At 52.1% G+C, this 18,038-nt stretch overlaps 1 protein-coding gene across 1 annotated transcript in view; it reads right to left on the bottom strand.

Annotated features, from left to right (window-relative positions):
• Nucleotides 1-344: 344 nt before the first annotated feature.
• The window catches only part of AK7 (adenylate kinase 7), a 50,738-nt gene continuing 33,044 nt past the window's right edge, over nucleotides 345-18,038 (bottom strand). The window contains exons 13-18 of the mRNA XM_080672418.1: nucleotides 13,452-13,580; nucleotides 12,970-13,038; nucleotides 10,497-10,694; nucleotides 6,241-6,461; nucleotides 2,323-2,481; nucleotides 345-449 (exon numbers count right to left, since the gene is read on the bottom strand). Of these exons, the coding sequence (XP_080528544.1) occupies nucleotides 411-449; nucleotides 2,323-2,481; nucleotides 6,241-6,461; nucleotides 10,497-10,694; nucleotides 12,970-13,038; nucleotides 13,452-13,580 (815 nt within the window). The 3' untranslated portion in view covers nucleotides 345-410. The remainder of the gene's footprint in view (nucleotides 450-2,322; nucleotides 2,482-6,240; nucleotides 6,462-10,496; nucleotides 10,695-12,969; nucleotides 13,039-13,451; nucleotides 13,581-18,038) is intronic.

The following is an 18,038-nucleotide window of genomic DNA, read 5'->3' as shown; positions in this document are numbered from 1 at the left end:
CCAACGCCACTGGTACTTGGGCCATAACACCTTGTGTAAATTCACTAGCCTACACGTTCAAACAGTAGATGGTCTGAGGTTCCCCACACTATCAATCACTACCAACATCAGTGTGCAGACGGCGGAGTCGAAGACTGAACTCCCAAATCGCTGTCTGTCAGTGAGCTCTCACAGATACCTTACCAAATGCACCTTTCAAATACCATTTTAATGAAGGAGTCGCTCATTGCCTTGTAGCTTTTCCTAATGATTTTACTTCATAAAATATTTGCTTGCAGGGGGGGAAGTAAAGAATTTTCCAAAAACTGCGGAAGCATATTTTAAAACAATTTTTCAAATTGCAATGTCAGTTACAATGTCAGAGTCATCTCCAGCTCTGCGCAGGGCTATGGCTCGAGGTCCGTCCAGCTTCACAGCGTTGCGGGATTGTGCTTGAAGAGATACTCTGCCTACAAGTGAAGAAAGAATAAAGGCAAGCCAGCCATCAGAAGGTACTTCAAGATATTTATGGGTCATATATTTGTACTATTAATGTGTGCAATCTACACCAATAAAAGAGTAAGACGCAAATTGACGGTACCTTCGTGACGCCCACCAGCCAATCAGGAGTGTGTATTCAAATTAACCCAACAAAGATGGTGGGTTAATTTGCATACGCACGCACTGAGCGGCCAGGGGCGGGGCGCGACGCACGATGCAGGCATTCTGCACCGCCCCAGCCGCTCCGGGCCTCTGGGCAGCGCGGGAAGGCAAAAAGGCGGCTCTGGACAGAGCAAAGGCGGTGTGGCAGCCAGGGGAAGGAAGGCCCATTCTTGCACGATTCTTTGTGCATCGGGCCTCTAGTTTAAAAATAAAAGTGTACAAACCTTTTACTTACAAATGAGTAATAAAAATCTTCTTATAGCTAACTGCAATAAGCCAGCCAGAGAAAGACAAATACCATATTATTTCACTTATAGGTGGAATCTGATGAACAAAATAAACAAACAAAATAGAAACAGACTCATAGATAGAGAACAGACTGACAGCTGTTAGGAGGGAGGGGGCCTGGGAGGCTGGTGAAAAGGGGGAAGGGATTAAGGAAAAAAAATAACTCATAGACACCGACAACAGCATGGCGATTACAGGAGGGGCAGGGGGTAGGGGAGGTAGACGAGGGGGGAGGGGGATAAATGGTGACTGAAGGAGACCTGCCTTTGGGGGGAACACACATGCAGCATACAGATGATGTGTTATAGAACTGTACTCCGGAGACCTATGTAAGTTTACTAACCAATGTCACTCCAACAAATTCAATAACATTTAAAAAAAATACTATCTAATAAAGAGGTAATATGCAAATTGACCATCACTCCAACACACAAGATGGCTGCCTTCATGTGGTCAAAGATGGCTGCCCCCATGTGGACACAAGATGGCCACCACAAGATGGCCTGTAGGGGAGGGCAGTTGGGGGTGACTGGGCCTGCAGGGGAGGGCAGTTGGGGGTGACTGGGCCTGTAGGGGAGGGCAGTTGGGGGTGACTGGGCCTGTAGGGGAGGGCAGTTGGGGGTGACTGGGCCTGCAGGGGAGGGCAGTTGGGGGGACCAGGCCTGTGGGGGAGGGCAGTTAGGGGTGACCGGGCCTGCAGGGGAGGGCAGTTAGGGGCAACCAGGCCTGCAGGGGAGGGCAGTTGGGGGGTGACCAGGCCTGTGGGGGAGGGCAGTTAGGGGTGACCGGGCCTGCAGGGGAGGGCAGTTAGGGGCGACCAGGCGTGCAGGGAAGGGCAGTTGGGGGTGACCAGGCCATCAGGGGAGGGCAGTTAGGGGCGACCAGGCTGGCAGGGGAGGGCAGTTGCGGGGGGACCAGGCCAGCAGGGGAGGGCAGTTGGGGGTGACCAGGCCTGCAGGGGAGGGCAGTTGCTGCAGGAGAGGGCAGTTAGGGGCAATGAGGCTGGCAGGGGAGCACTTAGGCGTCGATCAGGCTGGCAGGAGAGTGGTTAGGGGGCAATCAGGCTGGCAGGCAGAAGCGGTTAGGGGCAATCAGGCAGGCAGGCAGGCAGGCAGGCAGGCAGGCAGGCGAGAGGTTGGGAGCCAGCAGTCCTGGATTGTGAGAGGGATCCCAGATTGGAGAGGGTGCAGGCTGGGCTGAGGGACACCCCCCCTCTGTGCACAAATTTTGTACACCGGGCCTCTAGTCTTATTATAAACTGTGAAGGCATTAGAGGCTATTTCCCAAATGCCAGACGCACAATTTCTCTCTGTCAACTGGCTTCCCATTTAGATGCAGGTATATTTTATTTTCAAATTGATATTAAAAAAACAAACTCCCTCAATCTCTTACCAGAAAATCCACAGGGTCCTCTGGTCTGACCTTACAACACTCATTCAGACCCTGCATGAGCGTTGGCATAACGTAGGTCATTAAGTAGTTTCTCAGGGGAGCAGACTGGGCCTCGAGCAATTCGGTTTCTTCCTTTTTCACTTCTTCTAGCCGTCTATTCTACAAGTAGAACATGGAGGGGGGGGTGTTAAAGAGTCAGAAATGGGAGAACACTGTCACACGACTCACCCCACAACGCATCAGAACTGGAGCATGCTAGAAATGTTCACCGCGTTATTATAAAGGTGGCCTTCCCACCGGCAGAGAATAGATAGAAACGGTGGTATAACAATGGGCTAGCCATTTAGGAAAAAGTAAGCTGGATCCCTACCTCACTTCTTAAACAGAAATCATTTCTAGCTGTCTAGATAAAGAAAAGAAGGGAGGGAGGGAGGGAGGGAGGGAGGGTGGGAGGGAGGGAGGGAGGGTGGGTGGGAGGGAGGGAGGGTCCTAGAAGTTACAATAGAAGATCTAGAAGGCATTGGTCTGGTGGACATGTGCTATTCCGTGCTCAGCACACAGCCACCCTCCCTTGGGAAAAATAATTCCATATTTCCTTTGAAAACGTTCCTTCTCAGCCTAGTGGTTTAGATGGGACGCAAGCCCATCATTCCAGCCCCCTCCTGTCCATGGGTCACGTCAGGAAGAGCCCAAGGTGACACCGACAGGGACCAGGGAGCAGAGAGAGGGCTGCGAGGTCCTTGGTGCCTTCTGAACCCTATACCAAGCGCCGCCTGAAGCCAGCCCTCCCCTGGGCTTTCTGCTACATGAATCCATCCCTTTTCTCTATTGCTAAGACTTTTTTTTAAAATATATATTTTATTGATTTCAGAGAGGAAGGGAGAGGAAGAGAGAGATAGAAACATCAATGATGAGAATCATTGATTGGCTGCCTCCTGCACGCCCCCTACTGGGGATCGAGCCCACAACCCAGGCACGTGCCCCTGGCTGGAATCGAACCTGGACCCTTCAGTCCGCAGGCCCATGCTCTATCCACTGAGCAAAACCAGTCAGGGCAACTAAGACATTTTTAAAAAATATTTTTTAACAGAGAGGAAGGGAGAGAGAGGGATAGAGAGTTAGAAACATCTATTCAGCTGCCTCCTGCACACTCCCTACTGGGGATGTGCCCACAACTAAGGTACATGCCCTTGACCGAAATCGAACCTGGGACCCTTCAGTCCACAGTCCTATGCTCTATCCACTGAGCTAAACTGGTTAGGGCTGCTAAGACATTTTAAATTCCCTTTTCTGTCACCTGCAAGGTAAAGAATCCCAACTGATTTTTTAAAAATATATTTTATTGATTTTTTACAGAGAGGAAGGGAGAGGGATAGAGAGTTAGAAACATCAATGAGAGAGAAACATCAATCAGCTGCCTCCTGCACACCCACCACTGGGGATGTGCCTGCAACCAAGTTACATGCCCTTGTCCGGAATTGAACCTGGGACCCTTCAGTCCGTAGGCCGACGCTCTATCCACTGAGCCAAACCAGTTAGGACCCAACTGATTTTTTTAAAGGAGGTCTTTCCCAGCAAGATAGCAAACCCAGGAATCAAAATGGGAGAAGACTGATGGATTTGACTGCATATAAACATAAATATTATTACTATATTTTTCATATATTTTGTAATATATTGATTTCAGAGAAGAGGGGAGAGGGAGATAGAAACATCAATGATGAGAGAGAATCATGGATAGGCTGCCTCCTGCACACCCCACACTGGGGATCGAGCCCACAACCCAGGCATGTGCCTTGACCGGGAATCAAACTGTGACCTCCTGGTTCATAGGTTGAAGCTTGCTCGACCACTGAGACACCTCGGCTGGGCTAAACATAAATATTTTATGACCAAAAGAAACACCGTACACGATGTTAAAAGATAAATGACGGATGAGCTGGGAAAGAACTACTTGCAACATATTATAAAAAGCTCAGATCTGATGGGAGTGCAGTGTACACTGTTTGCCAGGCAATCGTTTGCACGTTTGCACACACGTTCACTCTTTCATCACCACCGCGACTCTATGAAGCAGGTGCTATCACCACCCTCATCTTCCACACGGAGAGACTGGGACACAGCGACACGCACAGGGCCACGGACCTACAGAGAGTGGAGCCGGGTCCGGACAACGTGGATACTGTTGTCTCCTGGGCCATTCCTGTTTCTCTCGCACATCTAATCAGGAGTTGTTCTTGCAAAGTAATAAGAAAAAGACACACAGCTCAAGCATGGGCAGGGAAAGCGTGCAACATAAGAAGGAATGTGACGTCTTAACCTATGAAAAGTTGTTAAGTTGGTGATTGGAGACATGAACACTGAAACAATGAGATCAGTTTTCGTTTATCAGAGTGGCGTGTGTGCACAGAATCGAGAAAGCAGGCTTGGAGGCCAGGGCACATGCAAGAATCAACCGATGGCCCGGCCGGCGTGGCTCAGTGGTGGAGCATCGACCTACGAACCAGGAGGTCATGGTTCGATTCCTGGTCGGGCTCATGCCCACGTTGTGGGCTCGATCCCCAGCAGGCGGCTTGCAGGAGGCAGCCGATCAATGATTCTCTCTCATCATTGAACCTGCAACATTGGTGTGTCATGCCAATGCTCCAACTCGAGCTACCCGGGCAGGGCAGGGGTTGAAATTTTAAATATGGCTCGTGTCCAGGAAAGGCCCATTGGAAAGATGACCTTGAATAAAGATTTCTTTAAAAGGTGAGGAAGTGTGTCGCGCGGGTGGCGCGTGTTTAGATGCGCTGGGAAATCTTAGAAGCAGCCGGGGCCCCAAGGACGTTGGGGACCCCGATAGGAGTTTGGACTTGCCTCTCAGGCGGTGGTGAGCCTGTGAAGAGTGGGAGCGGAGCATGGCCCGAGCACTGCGCTTCGGGAGGCTGCCTGAAGGGACGGAGAGGCAAGGTCGCCTGCGGAGCTGGGGAGACCCGGGGGAAGGCACAGCCCACAACCCAGGTAGGACACACTGCCCCCTGAGGAGCGAGCGCTGCGAGGCTCCCAGCTACTGTCAGAGCAGCTTCGGTGAGAGTGGGGAACGAGGACAGTGGAGTGGGGCTGGCACCCAGGGCAGGGGGGGAATGGAGGGAAATGGACTGAAACCACAAGGTCGCCACGCGGCAGAACGTTACGGGGCAGGATGTGTGTTGTTAATACCGCTGGCGATGGCCGAAACCGGTTTGGCTCAGTGGATAGAGCGTTGGCCTGCGGACTGAAAGGTCCCAGGTTCGATTCCGGTCAAGGGCATGTACCTTGGTGGCGGGCACATCCCCAGTGGGGGGTGTGCAGGAGGCAGCTGATCGATGTTTCTCTCATCGATGTTTCTAACTCTCTATCCCTCTCCCTTCCTCTCTGTGAAAAATCAATAAAATATATTTTAAAAAAAAATACCGCTGGCGATGGCTCGTTACTGTTGTTGTGATTTACACTGAGCAGAAGGTTATGGGCATCGTTTTTAAATGGGACATATGACTACATAAACTAATAAACAAGGCTTACTTGGGGATTTCTGTGACATTTCTCTATTAGCAGGATTGGAAGTGCAACTGGCCTCAATGGCTTTGCCAGGGGCCCCCCACACAGGTTCCCGTGCACACACACATACAAGCCTGCACAGGAATGCACACACTCAAGCCTGCACACACACCAGCCTGCACACATGCACAACACACACTAGCCTGCACACGTGTGCATACACACCAGCCTGCACACACACACACAAGCCTACACATGCATGCATACACACAAGACTGCACACATGCACACACAAACAAGCCTGGACACACACACAAGCCTGCACATGTGCACACACACACACAAGCCTGCACACACGCACAAGCCTGCACACATAAGCCTGTGCACGCACACACTCACCCACTCCTCCCAGCGAGCAATCTTCTCCGCCGTCTCCACGGCTTCCTTGTGCTCCCGGTCCGCTTCCATCATGGCCTCCCTGGCCATGCGCTCCTCAGCAACCTTGCGCTCCTCTTCGGCCTTTTCCTCGTCCGTTAACCCGTAATTTCGAGGCTCCCCGATCTCTTTGATGAGCCGTTTGACCGTGAGCCTGTTGTGAGGGTCTTCCAGCTTCCCTACATCTGTAAACACCGGGGGAGAGGAAGGCGATCAACGCAAGCCGACTTTCTGGGCCCGCCTACAGCGCGGTCGGAGCCCATGTTCGGGAGAACGCTTCCGCTGTAAACTTGTGGGGGTACGTTATGTGAATTACCACCTGGGGCTCCTTTTCTAGTTGCCAGCACAGAGCAGACTTTCGTGTCTCACTGGCCCACATGAGACCGGTCCTGGGAAACATGGGGAGGAGGAGGGGGCTCCCGCCTGCCTCCTGACAGTCGCTGCCGATTTAAGTGGACGGGTGGGGTGGGGGTGGACTTCCTCCGAGGAGGGGGTTCTCCAGCCCTCGAAGCAAGGACCAAGGACGGGAGCACACCGGCCGGCTGGGGGTTCCCACCGAAGGAAGTCCTGCACCTGCTGGAGGAGGCCGGGCTGAGTGACCTCCAGGTGTCCTCTGCTTTCTGTTTCTGAGAATCAGTTCTGTCGGGACATGTTGGTAATGGATTTTAAAAGTTAAACCACTTCAGTTAGCCTTCCTGAGGAGGAAAAAAGCCCAAACTGCAGGCTGCCTGACTAATGTTGATATCAGGACCAATAGAAAGAGAGAGCCCTGACTGGTTTGGCTCAGTGGATAGAGCGTCGGCCTGCGGACTGAAGGGTCTCAGGTTCGATTCCGGTCAGGGGCATGTACCTTGGTTGCGGGCACATCCCCAGTGGGATGTGTGCAGGAGGCAGCTGATCGATGTTTCTCTCTCATCGATGTTTCTAACTCTCTATCCCTGTCCCTTCCTCTCTGTAAAAAAATCAATAAAATATGTTTTTAAAAAAAAAGAGAAAGAGAGAAAGGCTTGTTAGTAACAACGATTCTCCGCGCCCCCCCCCCCGCCTCCCCCCGCCCCAGTCACTGCATAGCCAATCCTCAGCCCGCTCTTCGGTGCTCCTGGGAGGTGTCTGCCCCGAAGGGTGTGCCGTGGGTGCATTCACTACTCAGCCCTCCACACCTTCCTCCCGGGGAGCCTCGCACCCTGCCCCCACGCACACCCCAGTGATGGCCCCTCCCCCACCCATGGTTACACACTGTCACCCTGACCTAGACAGAGGCACCGCCGGTGCTGACCTGGGAAGAGGGGCAGAACAGGGACAGCTTATCAGTGAGTGGGTACAAACAAACCAAAAAAGGAAAAAGGCAGTCCCGCCGGTGTGGCGCAAGGGTTGAGGGCTGACCTATGAGTCAGGAGGTCAGGGTTCGATTCCCGGTCAGGGCACATGCCTGGGTTGCGGCCTTGGTCCCCAGTGTGGGGCGTGCAGGAGGCAGCCGATCCATGATTCTCTCTCATCATGGATGTTTCTATCTCTCTCTCCCTCTCCCTTCCGTTCTGAAATCAATAAAAAAATACGTTAAAAAAAGAGAAAACCTCACGTGTGCCGGTGCCCACACGCTGACATTTAAATGTATTTTCCCTGAGTCCTCTAGTAATCACGGCCTTGCTGTGCCTGAGGGGCCTCTGAACCGCCTTTGAAAAGGCTCCCTTTCAGGGGAGGGCTCACAGAGGACAGGGCCGCCCCCAGCGCTACTCCGCCCTGACCCCTGGGGCACTGCGGGCTGGGCGGGGAGGGGCGCCCGGGCACATGGGCACCACGTGGCCTCTGACTTGCCCTTCTTGGAATGTGGATGGGGCTGAGAGTCATGTCCAGCTCTAGGCCTGGCTCCTTTGTAACCCGGAAACTCGGGGTGGCAGGGCTGCCCCGGGCTGTCACGGCCGCCACCGGAGCCACAGAGGAGAGAGAGATTCTAGTGCCAAGGGCCCTCAAACTTTTTATTTTATTTTTATTTTTTTAAAATATATTTTATTGATTTTTTCAGAGAGGAAGGGAGAGGGAAAGAGAGTCAGAAACATCAATGAGAGAGAATCATTGATCAGCTGCCTCCTGCACACCCCCCACTGGGGATGTGCCCGAAACCAAGGTACATGCCCTTGACAGGAACCGAACCCGGGACCCTTCAGTCCGCAGGCCGATGCTCTATCCACTGAGCCAAACTGGTCAGGGCGATCCTCAAACTTTTTAAACAGGGGGCCAGTTCACTGTCCCTCAGACCGTGGGAGGGCCGGACTATAGTTCAAAAAAAAACTATGAACAAATTCCTATGCGCACTGCGGGCCCGGGACGAGTCGGCTGCTAAGCAGGACAGGCAGCGGCACCCGGCGGGCCGGATACATGTCCTCGGCGGGCCGCATGTGGCCCGCGGGCCGTAGTTTGAGGACCCCTGTATCTAGTCCAAAGAGCGAGAGAGGAAAGGGGCATGAGAGAGAAGGGGATGCAGAACTCCTTCAATGCAGAGACAGAACACAATGCCAGCATCTTTCCAGGCCCTGCCAGACCCTTCGAGCCAGGCTGCTCTCGGGACCTTGCCCCCTCCCCGTGCCCCTCCTGGCGGCGTCCTTCTCCCCTTTGCTGTCCCCATCTCCTGGTTGTCGGCAGCGTGGAGATGGGGACGGCGTGTCGGACACGGAATGAGACAGGAACATCGCGGCCACTCACTCACTCCCCCGCCATCACGGTGTCTCTCTCGACGTTTCTCCCTGGGGTTCTCCTCATCTTTCCATACGTAATTCCTGGGGTTTTGCTGAGACGATGACAATGACTATCTTTGTGAAATGTGCGTGCTATGTTTTCCTCGTTCTCTCATTAAATAAGGCAGAGGCCTTTCCAAAGTAGTAGGTGTCAGGTCCTTACGTGTAAAATACGTGGAATACGTCCCGTGTGCACGGACACAGGTAGGTGAGGGCAAAACCCAGTCACTTCCGAGCGTGCGGAACAGAGGACTGAGATTTGTACGCAGTGTCACCTGGTCATTTCTTAGCGGCCATTTGGTGGCTTAGCATTGGGAGTAAAAACAAAGTTACCGCTTCAGAACTCCTTCAGTGAGCCAGGTACTTCCTATCCCTTACGGCTACTACTTGGAACAACTCGACAAGCCAGGGATTATTCTCCCGTTTCACAGATGAGAAAACCGAGGCGGGTTCAGAACTGGAATCGGCTCTCCTGCTGACATTGGCTCTAAGCCTCCCAATACTCCAGGGTCCGAATGCTGCCCCGTCCGGCTCTTGGGGGTGAAGAGAGGCCTCGGGAGGCCCAAGGGGTCGGCCTGGCCACTAAGGTCCCACCCAGCTCGGGCTTTGTCCCCAAAGGAGGAAGAAGTATCAGTGTCCAGAAAACCAGAAAGGAAGTTTAGGGGTTCCCCCAGCCAACGGGAGTGGAAACAGCGGTGACAGCTGAGGTTTGGAGCCCGCACCGTGATGGGGAGGGGGAGGGTGATGGCAATGGCGAGGGTGATGAGAGCACGTTCCTGGGTGTTCGCTGGGAGCTGAGCTCCGAGTCGTGTTTAGAGGAAACACAGAAATGCAGTGAAGAGCTATTCGCTTTGCTGAGTAGCCACGGTTCTCCTCTGGCCCGTCTAGCTGTGTGGCCAGAGCTGCCCAGTATTCCTGTGATGACACGCCAGCCCCAAGGCAGCTGGGGCAATGGCCCACAGCAGCCGGCAGCAAACACATGTCTCTGAAATGCCCTTTCAAAAGTTGGCATTCCAGCCCGGCCCGTGTGGCTCAGAGGTTGAGCGCTGACCCATGAACCAAGAGGTCACTGACTCGGTCCCTGGTCAGGACGCATGCCCGGGTTTTGGGCTTGATCCCCAGTAGGGGGTGTGCAAGAGGCAGCCGATCGATGATGCTTCTCTCTCATCAATGTTTCTCTGGCTCTCTCCCTCGCCCTTCCTCTCCCTCTAAAAATAAATTAAAAAATATTGTAAATAAATAAATATGTGGTATCCCACTTCATAACCTATCCATGTGTTTTCACATAACTACACTCCACTGCCAAATCCTCATGCAGGACTCCCCAGGAGCAGGGCCTGTTTGTCCCGCGATGTTGCCAGCCGCCATCCCCCCCAGCCCTGCCATGGGCTTGTGCGGGGGTGGGGTGGGGTGGGGGGTCGGCTGGGGGGCCCGACACCTGGGGAGACTCTCCACACTCCCATTCCCCGCCAGGGGCTCATTTCGTACCAATGTGTATGGGGTGGATTTCGAGTTCATCGAAGTAGTTGAAGACCGTCTCGTCCTCGGTGTTGAGGTCGCGGAAGTTGCTCAGCGACCGGAGGAACTGGTCCTGGCTGTAGTGGGTGCCCGCCACCACGCTCTCGGGCAGGTTCATCACCCGCAGCTTCAGGAACTCGTCCGAGCCGTCCAGCGCGCAGACGAATTCTGGGGGGAAGAAGAGGCGCCTGGGTTAACCCGGTGGCTGCCCAGGTTACCCAACCAGCAGGTGCGGGGCGGCGGGGGGGGGGGGGGGGTGCACAGGGACAGGAAAACGCCTGGTTGGCAGCTCAGACCTCCGGTTGCTGCAAATGGCCTGGCAAATTGGCTTCTTGCGGCCTCTGGTGGAGACTGAATACATGCAAACCAGGGGCATTTTCAGACACTACCCTGTGAGGTCCAACCAGTCGGTAATGGAAGGATCTATTATTTTTCCTTTCCTCCTTTCCTTTCCTTTCCTTTCCTTTCCTTTCCTTTCCTTTCCTTTCCTTTCCTTTCCTTTCCTTTCCTTTCCTTTCCTTTCCTTTCCTTTCCTTTCCTTTCCTTTCCTTTCTTTTCCTTTCCTTTCCTTTCCTCCTTCCTTCCATCCTCATTCCCTCCCTTCCTTCCTTTAATAAAAGCAGCCGAGCCCTGGCTGGTTTGGCTCAGTGGATAGAGCTTCGACCCTCGGACTGAAGGGTCACGGGTTTGAATCCGGTCCAGGGCAGGTACCCCGGTTGCAGGCTCAACCCCAGGGCCTGGTCGGGGTGAGTGTGAGAGGCAACCAATTGATGTGTCTCTCTCACATCGATGTTTCTCTCTCTGTCTCTCACTCTCCTTTCTATTCTCTCTGAAAAAAGCAATGGAAAAAATATCTTTGGGTGAAGATGAACAACAAAAATAAATACATAAAATAAAATGAAAGCAGCAGAAATTGTAAATAGCCAATCTCTAATAACCCTGTGGTACCCATCATCAGCTTCCCAGTCAAGCCCCAGCGAGACTGGTGACTACGAGCGAAATGCTTTAATGGCTGATTTGCCAAATTAATATGAATGGGAACTCCCACCTGTGAGAGCCAGTTCACTGCTCAAACCCAAACTGTGTTTAGATTCCTGACAAAGAGGAACTTTTTAATGAGCACTTTCTTTCTTCTGCCAATTTCTCATCCTTTTTTTTTTTTTGGTCTAAAAAGTATTAGATCGTTTCTTTGACTCTCATTTTATGTTCTGAGCATCTTATTGTGAATTCCCCTCCCCTCCCCCAGCCCCATGCCCGTGTATTCGGTTGGTTTTTCTCCTGTTAATCTAGTCTGTGCCAATTCTATTATTTTATTACTAGAGGCCCAGTGCATGAAATTCATGCTCTGGTAGGGTCCCTAGTGGCTGCCAGCTGCCGCCCGGGCCTCCCTCCCTTCCTCTGGCCAGCCCCACCCCCTGGTCGAACTCCCAGACGAATTCCCCATCGAGGGGACAATTTGCATACTATGCTTTTATTATATAGGATTATTCCAGCTGTAAGAACTAAAGAAGGGTGGGGGGATTCTCACCCTCCGAGACACGACCCTTGTACCAAGTTGAAAATAGCTTATATTTGCCACATGGCCAACAATTATCTCCTATGATTACAGTTCATACAAACTGAGTTTTTATTTTATTTAAAAAATATTTTATTGATTTCAGAGAGAAAGGGATAGGGAGAGAGAGATAGAAACATCACTAATAAGAGAGAACCACCAATTGGCTGCCCTCTGCACCCCCCCCACTGGGGCATGTGCCCTGACTGGGAACCAAACCATGACCTCCTGGTTCATAGGTCAACATTCAACCACTGAGCCAAACAGGCTGGGCCAAACTGATTTTTTTTTTTTAAAGAGAGAGAGAAAAATAACATCTTTTCAAGTTCATGGCAAGGTCAGGAGAAATGGCTGCTCAACAACTCCTTTTTCTTGGGATACATTGTGTATGCCTCTCTTTCAAGAGAACATAGTGAAATCTCTGGGCAAATATCTGATAGGATAGACTTGCAGCCAAGTTCGCTGTGAACCGGAAGGCGTTTTGCCTGCCCGGCTCAGAGCTGGATTCTGCATGTCTCCTGGAGAAGGTGATGGCATCGCTGGCCCCTGAAACAGGTCGCAGCGGCCATGACCCAGTCCCTGGGAGCTCGCCAGGGGACTCGGGAGTCTGGCCATCAACAGACTGGCCACGTTTGTGGCTTTGTTACCGGGTTGGGGGGGGGGGGGGGGAGCAGCGGAAATAAACATTCTCAGAGAAACGGAATGTCCCTCATATTCACCCCCAATGCAGTCTTTCGTTTGGAAATTTGCTTTTCAGTGTATCATTGGACTGCTTTTCTAAAAGAAGAAAACCCTACTTTATTTACATCAAAAAGATTGTTCTGGTTCAAAAGAGATATTAGATGGCATTCCTTTAAATGTGACCCTGGAGAAACGTCTTAAACTTACCAGGTATGGTTAATTTATCAAAGGGAAACATTTTGCCTCTGATTTCCTCTTCCTCCTCCTCCTCGTCTTCTAATAAAACAAAATATACGTCGTTGTCATACTTACGGGAAGGCGGGGGTGGGTGGGACGAGGCCAACCACAGAACTTGTGTGCATATATGCATAACCCAGGGACACAGAAATAGTGTGGTGAGGGCCTGGGGCAGGGGGGTGGGGGTGGGGGGGCTAGAAGGGGTCAATGGGGGAAAAGGGGACATCTGTAATACTTCCAACAATAGAGATTTAAAAAATACATTGTGGTGTTTGCTACCTATTATTACTATGGGTAGCTAAAAAAAACACACCCTATTTTTTTATTTCTTAAAAATCTTTATTTTCAAAAATGTAACCAGCAGTCACTAATTTTAATTGCGTGGCTATGACTCTGAGCAGGAGACTTGCACCTTGTCTGAATCCGAATGGGAACATTCAAAACAGCCTTACTGTTGAACAGGTCTTTGGCTTGGTCGTAGGTCTTCGGGAATCCATCCAAGATGTAGCCTTGATTCCTGCAAGGCATCGATTTCAGCTTTTCCTTTACAAATCGAATTACATATTGATCTTCCAGTCGGCCTAATAAAAAGAAAAAAAAACATATATGACTGTGGGGTCACCTTCCGCATAGGGGTTACACGCTACCGTCACCTGAGAAATGATCGTGCAGCCCCTTATGTTTCCATTCAAGTGAAAAATGGGTGGTTTTGGATTTCGAACACGACCCGCGAATTCCAGTGCGCAATAAAATAGGCGCACCCAGCCCTAACCGGTTTGGCTCAGTGGATAGAGTGTCGGCCTGCGGACTGAAAGGTCCCGGGTTCGATTCCGGTCAAGGGCATGTACCTTGGTTGTGGGCACATCCCCAGTAGGGGGTGTGCAGGAGGCAGCTGATCGATGTTTCTCTCTCATCGATGTTTCTAACTCTCTATCCCTCTCCTTTCCTCTCTGTAAAAAATCAATAAAATATATTTAAAAAAAAAAAAAAATAGGAGCACCCAGTGAGCCTGTTGCCGGGAAAGAACAGAGGCAAATGCGGATGCTGGCATTTCCAGAATGTTCCTGGGGTCACAGCTCCTGGGTGTAGAAGGACATGACGTGAGTGGAGAAATCCAGAGCGCTCCCATTTACCAGGAGGGTTTACTCAGCTCTATTTGGACAGGATGCCTCGATAGCCTTATACAGACTGGTACATGCGTCTGTTGTATGAATTGACGTGGTACTCATGTGTGTTGTTAGCACATGACTTATGACTACTCGGTGCCCAATAAACAGCTGCTGCATTTGAATAAAAACCGAGGTTGAGCGGAGCCTCAAAGGCACCCTTCTCTTTAAAGCTGGCGTGGCTCAGTGGTTGAGCTTCGACCTGTGAACCAGGAGGTCACGGTTTGATTCCCTGTCGGGGCACATGCCTGGGTTGTGGGCTCAATCCCTAGTAGGGGGCGTGCAGGAGGCAGCCCATCAATGATTCTCTCTCATCATTTCTAACTCTCTCCTTCTCCCTTCCTCTCTGAAATCAATAAAAATATCTTCTTACCCCCCCAACACTTGAAATATAATAAAGTGAGCAAAAGGAATGTAACTGGTGCGCCGGAGATTTAACCACGTCCCTGATCTGGCTGCACCGTCAGGGCGGACGGGAGTGGAATGATGTGTGAACAGGACATGGAGGTGCCTCACGGCGGGGTTGCGACATCGGTCTTGCTGGAATCATTAGAGTCATATCGGCACAAACGGGGTCATGCTAGGGACACGCGAGCTCACCTGTGTGTCCCCATGCTGCGAAATTTCCATGTGGGGCTTTGCGGTGCGCTCCAAGGTCTTGTTTTGTTTAAACATAATCAAGGCCCATGTTCTGGTTTCTGATAAATACGATGAGGAAGGATTCTTGGACAAACTAGAGGGGACTGAGGAAATCTCCCAATCTTGTAGGAAGTGGGTGGGTGGCTGGGGAGAGGGGGGAGGGAAGGGGATGCTTGCTGTTCTGAAGACTTTCCCTCCCCCAGAGACCTCGCCCTCTGCCCTTCCCCAGGGCCCCTCCAGACAGAGGCTGCTGAGCCAGACTGGTCTCTTGCATCTGGGAGGGACAGTCTCAGGCCAAGGCCAAGGACAGGCCCTTCTTGAGCTCGGGCGATGCAGTGACTGACTGTTCTGAACTTGGCGCTGTCTCTGCTATAATTCTTCTACTCGGTCACCTCCCCGGGCAGGGAGAGAGCCCAGCTGGTGCGTCACACCGTGCTGTCACAGGAAGTCCTGGACCAGACTGCTGGGCCCTTGCGGAGACCTGTCATCTAAGTCCCTGTCTGCAAACACTGCTGTTACAGGAAGTCCTGGACCAGACTGCTGGGCCCTTGCGGAGACCTGTCATCTAAGTCCCTGTCTGCAAACACCGCGCAGGGCTTGTCTCGTCCGGTGAGCTTGAACACCAGCGGTTCTTGCCTCTCGTCTTGGGGGGCGGCCTCCGTCCCCAGTCCCAGCGTTCTCTTTCTGTCCTTACACCTCGGGCTTCAAGTGTGTGTACACATGGCCACGTACACCCGTAGATTCCTAAAAATCCAGGTCTCCCACCCTTCAGTTTTTATGTTTTTTAGAAAAATTTTATGAGTTTATCTGAGCCAAACGGATGCCATGTCAGGAAGCAAGATCTCAAATGCTCCTCCCCCTGAAACGCGGGGGTCCCCACCGTGGGATACCTTCTCTTGGGTGTCTTCCTCTCCCCTAAATGGCGGTAGCCAGGCTGCTACTAGGGGTGGGCAAACTTTTTGACTCAAGGGCCACAATGGGTTCTTAAACTGGACTGGAGGGCCGGAACAAAAGCATGGATGGAGTGTTTGTGTGAACTAATATAAATTCAAAGTAAAGGAGCGGAGGGGAGAGCAAGAGAACCGGATAGAACAGCCGGATCTGGCCCGCGGGCCGTAGTTTGCCCACGGCTGTACTAGACTCTAAACCGGAAGAGTGACTCCTAGTGTATCTGGGTGAGGCAGAAGCTGTGTTGCATCTCAAAGGATTTGTGTCTTCTGCACACCTTCCTTGTCCCCTGAGAAATCTCTCTACATTCCATCCCCCTCCCCCAGCCCAGCCCACACCAGAGCAGAAACTGAGACTGAGACAGCAGCCGGCTTAAGTGGACACTCAGTGCATTGCCAACAGCACCATTTTCTCCACCTCTGGAAGCCAGATTGGCGTGGCCTGGGGGAGGCGGGGAGGAGGCGGGAGGGCGTGGAGGGACAAGCGTCACGGAAGAGGAGTAGCTGGGAAGAGGCCCACCTGGAGGGCATGAGGGTGGAGGGCCAGAGGACCAGAGGTGGGAGGGCACCCGGGGGCAGGGCCTCGGGGTGAGGCGGGGGGCGCCCTCTGTGGCCCACAGAAGCACAACACCAGGAAGGAGCAGCAAGCGCCCGGTGACCTGTCGCCCAGGGCCAGGTTTCACCTGTCCGTCCCTAACTCCAACCCTGGAGGACCAGACGCAGCCACCGGCAAGATGGGAGAAGCAAACGGAGAAAAGACACCAAATGTGCTTGATAAGACGGCCAGGGGAGAGACTCCCCACTGTCCGAGGCCACACGACTGGACTGCTCCGTAGATGATACTGATATGACCAGTTTGATGGAAGAACCCAACTGTCTAGGCCAGTGGTCGGCAAACTCATTCGTCAACAGAGCCAAATAGCAACAGGATGACGACTGAAATTTCTTTGGAGAGCCACATTTTTTAAACTTCAACTTCTTCTAACGCCACTTCTTCAAAATAGACTCGCCCAGGCCGTGGTATTTTGTGTAAGAGCCACACTCAAGGGGCCAAAGAGCCGCATGTGGCTCGCGAACCGCGGTTTGCCGACCACGGGTCTAGGTATAAAAATGAAATGGTGCTGTTGTTTTTTTAACCCTCGCCTGAGGATATCTTTCCCACTTATTTTTTAGAAAGAGGGGAAGGGAGAGAGGTGAAGGGAAGAGAAAGAGAAACCACCGACCTGAGAGACACACATGGATTGGCAGCCTCCTACATGGGCCCCAATAGGGGCCGGGGATGAACCTGCGATGGAGGTACGTGCCCTTGGCCGGGAAGTGAACGTGCCACCCTGTGGTCCGTGGGCTGACGACACCCCAATCACTGAACAAAACCAGCCGGGGCGAAATGGTTTTCTTTTTCTTTCTTTTTTTTTTTTTTAAATATATTTCATTGATTTTTTACAGAGAGGAAGGGAGAGGGATAGAGAGTTAGAAACATGGATCAGCTGCCTCCTACACTCCTCCTACCGGGGATGTGTGCGCGAAACCAAGGCACATGCCCTTGAACGGACTTGAACCTGGGACCCTTCAGTCCACAGGCTGATGATGCTCTAGCCACTGAGCAACACCGGTCAGGGCTGGTTTTCTGTTTCTAATAACTACTGACTGATGCTTTTCCTGCTGGGTAGCAAGCTCCCTCAGAAACCTCTCCGTCCCAAGCCCAGTCTGTGGTTATTTGAACAGACTTCTTAAAGCATGATTAGCCAAGGAGGCTGCTGCCTTATTACCCAGGGTCACCGTGGGACCGGCCTGGAATTCCTTCCGAGGGTGGGGGAAAGGGAGCCCGGGCTTGGAGTTTAGAGTGACACTTGACTGTGATGAGTTTGTTCAATAAACTGGTTAAAATGACCAAGTGAGCCCTGACCAGTTTGGCTCAGTGGTAGAGCGTCGGCCTGCGGACTGAAGGGTCCCAGGTTCGATTCCGGTCAAGGGCATGTGCCTTGGTTGCGGGCACATCCCCAGTAGGAGGTGTGCAGGAGGCAGCTGATCGATGTTTCTCTCTCATCGATGTTTCTAACTCTCTATCCCTCTCCCTTCCTCTCTGTAAAAAATCAATAAAATATATTAAAAAAATAATAAAAGAAAATATTAAAAAAAAATGACCAAGTGAGTGTGGATGGCAGAGGGGGTTCTATGGAAAGTAACACTGCAGGGTGCTCTGATCATCAGTTCCTAACCGGGCAGGTCATGGGGGGTGGTCACGCCCCAGGAACACCACTCCCCAGCGAAGGGTCGTCAGCCAGCC

Source organism: Plecotus auritus, assembly GCF_963455305.1.
Source record: "Plecotus auritus genome assembly, chromosome: 1".
Classification (NCBI taxonomy): Eukaryota; Metazoa; Chordata; class Mammalia; order Chiroptera; family Vespertilionidae; genus Plecotus; species Plecotus auritus.
The sequence above is the reverse complement of the archived record's forward strand: the minus strand, read 5'-3'. Positions and strand labels throughout refer to the sequence as shown.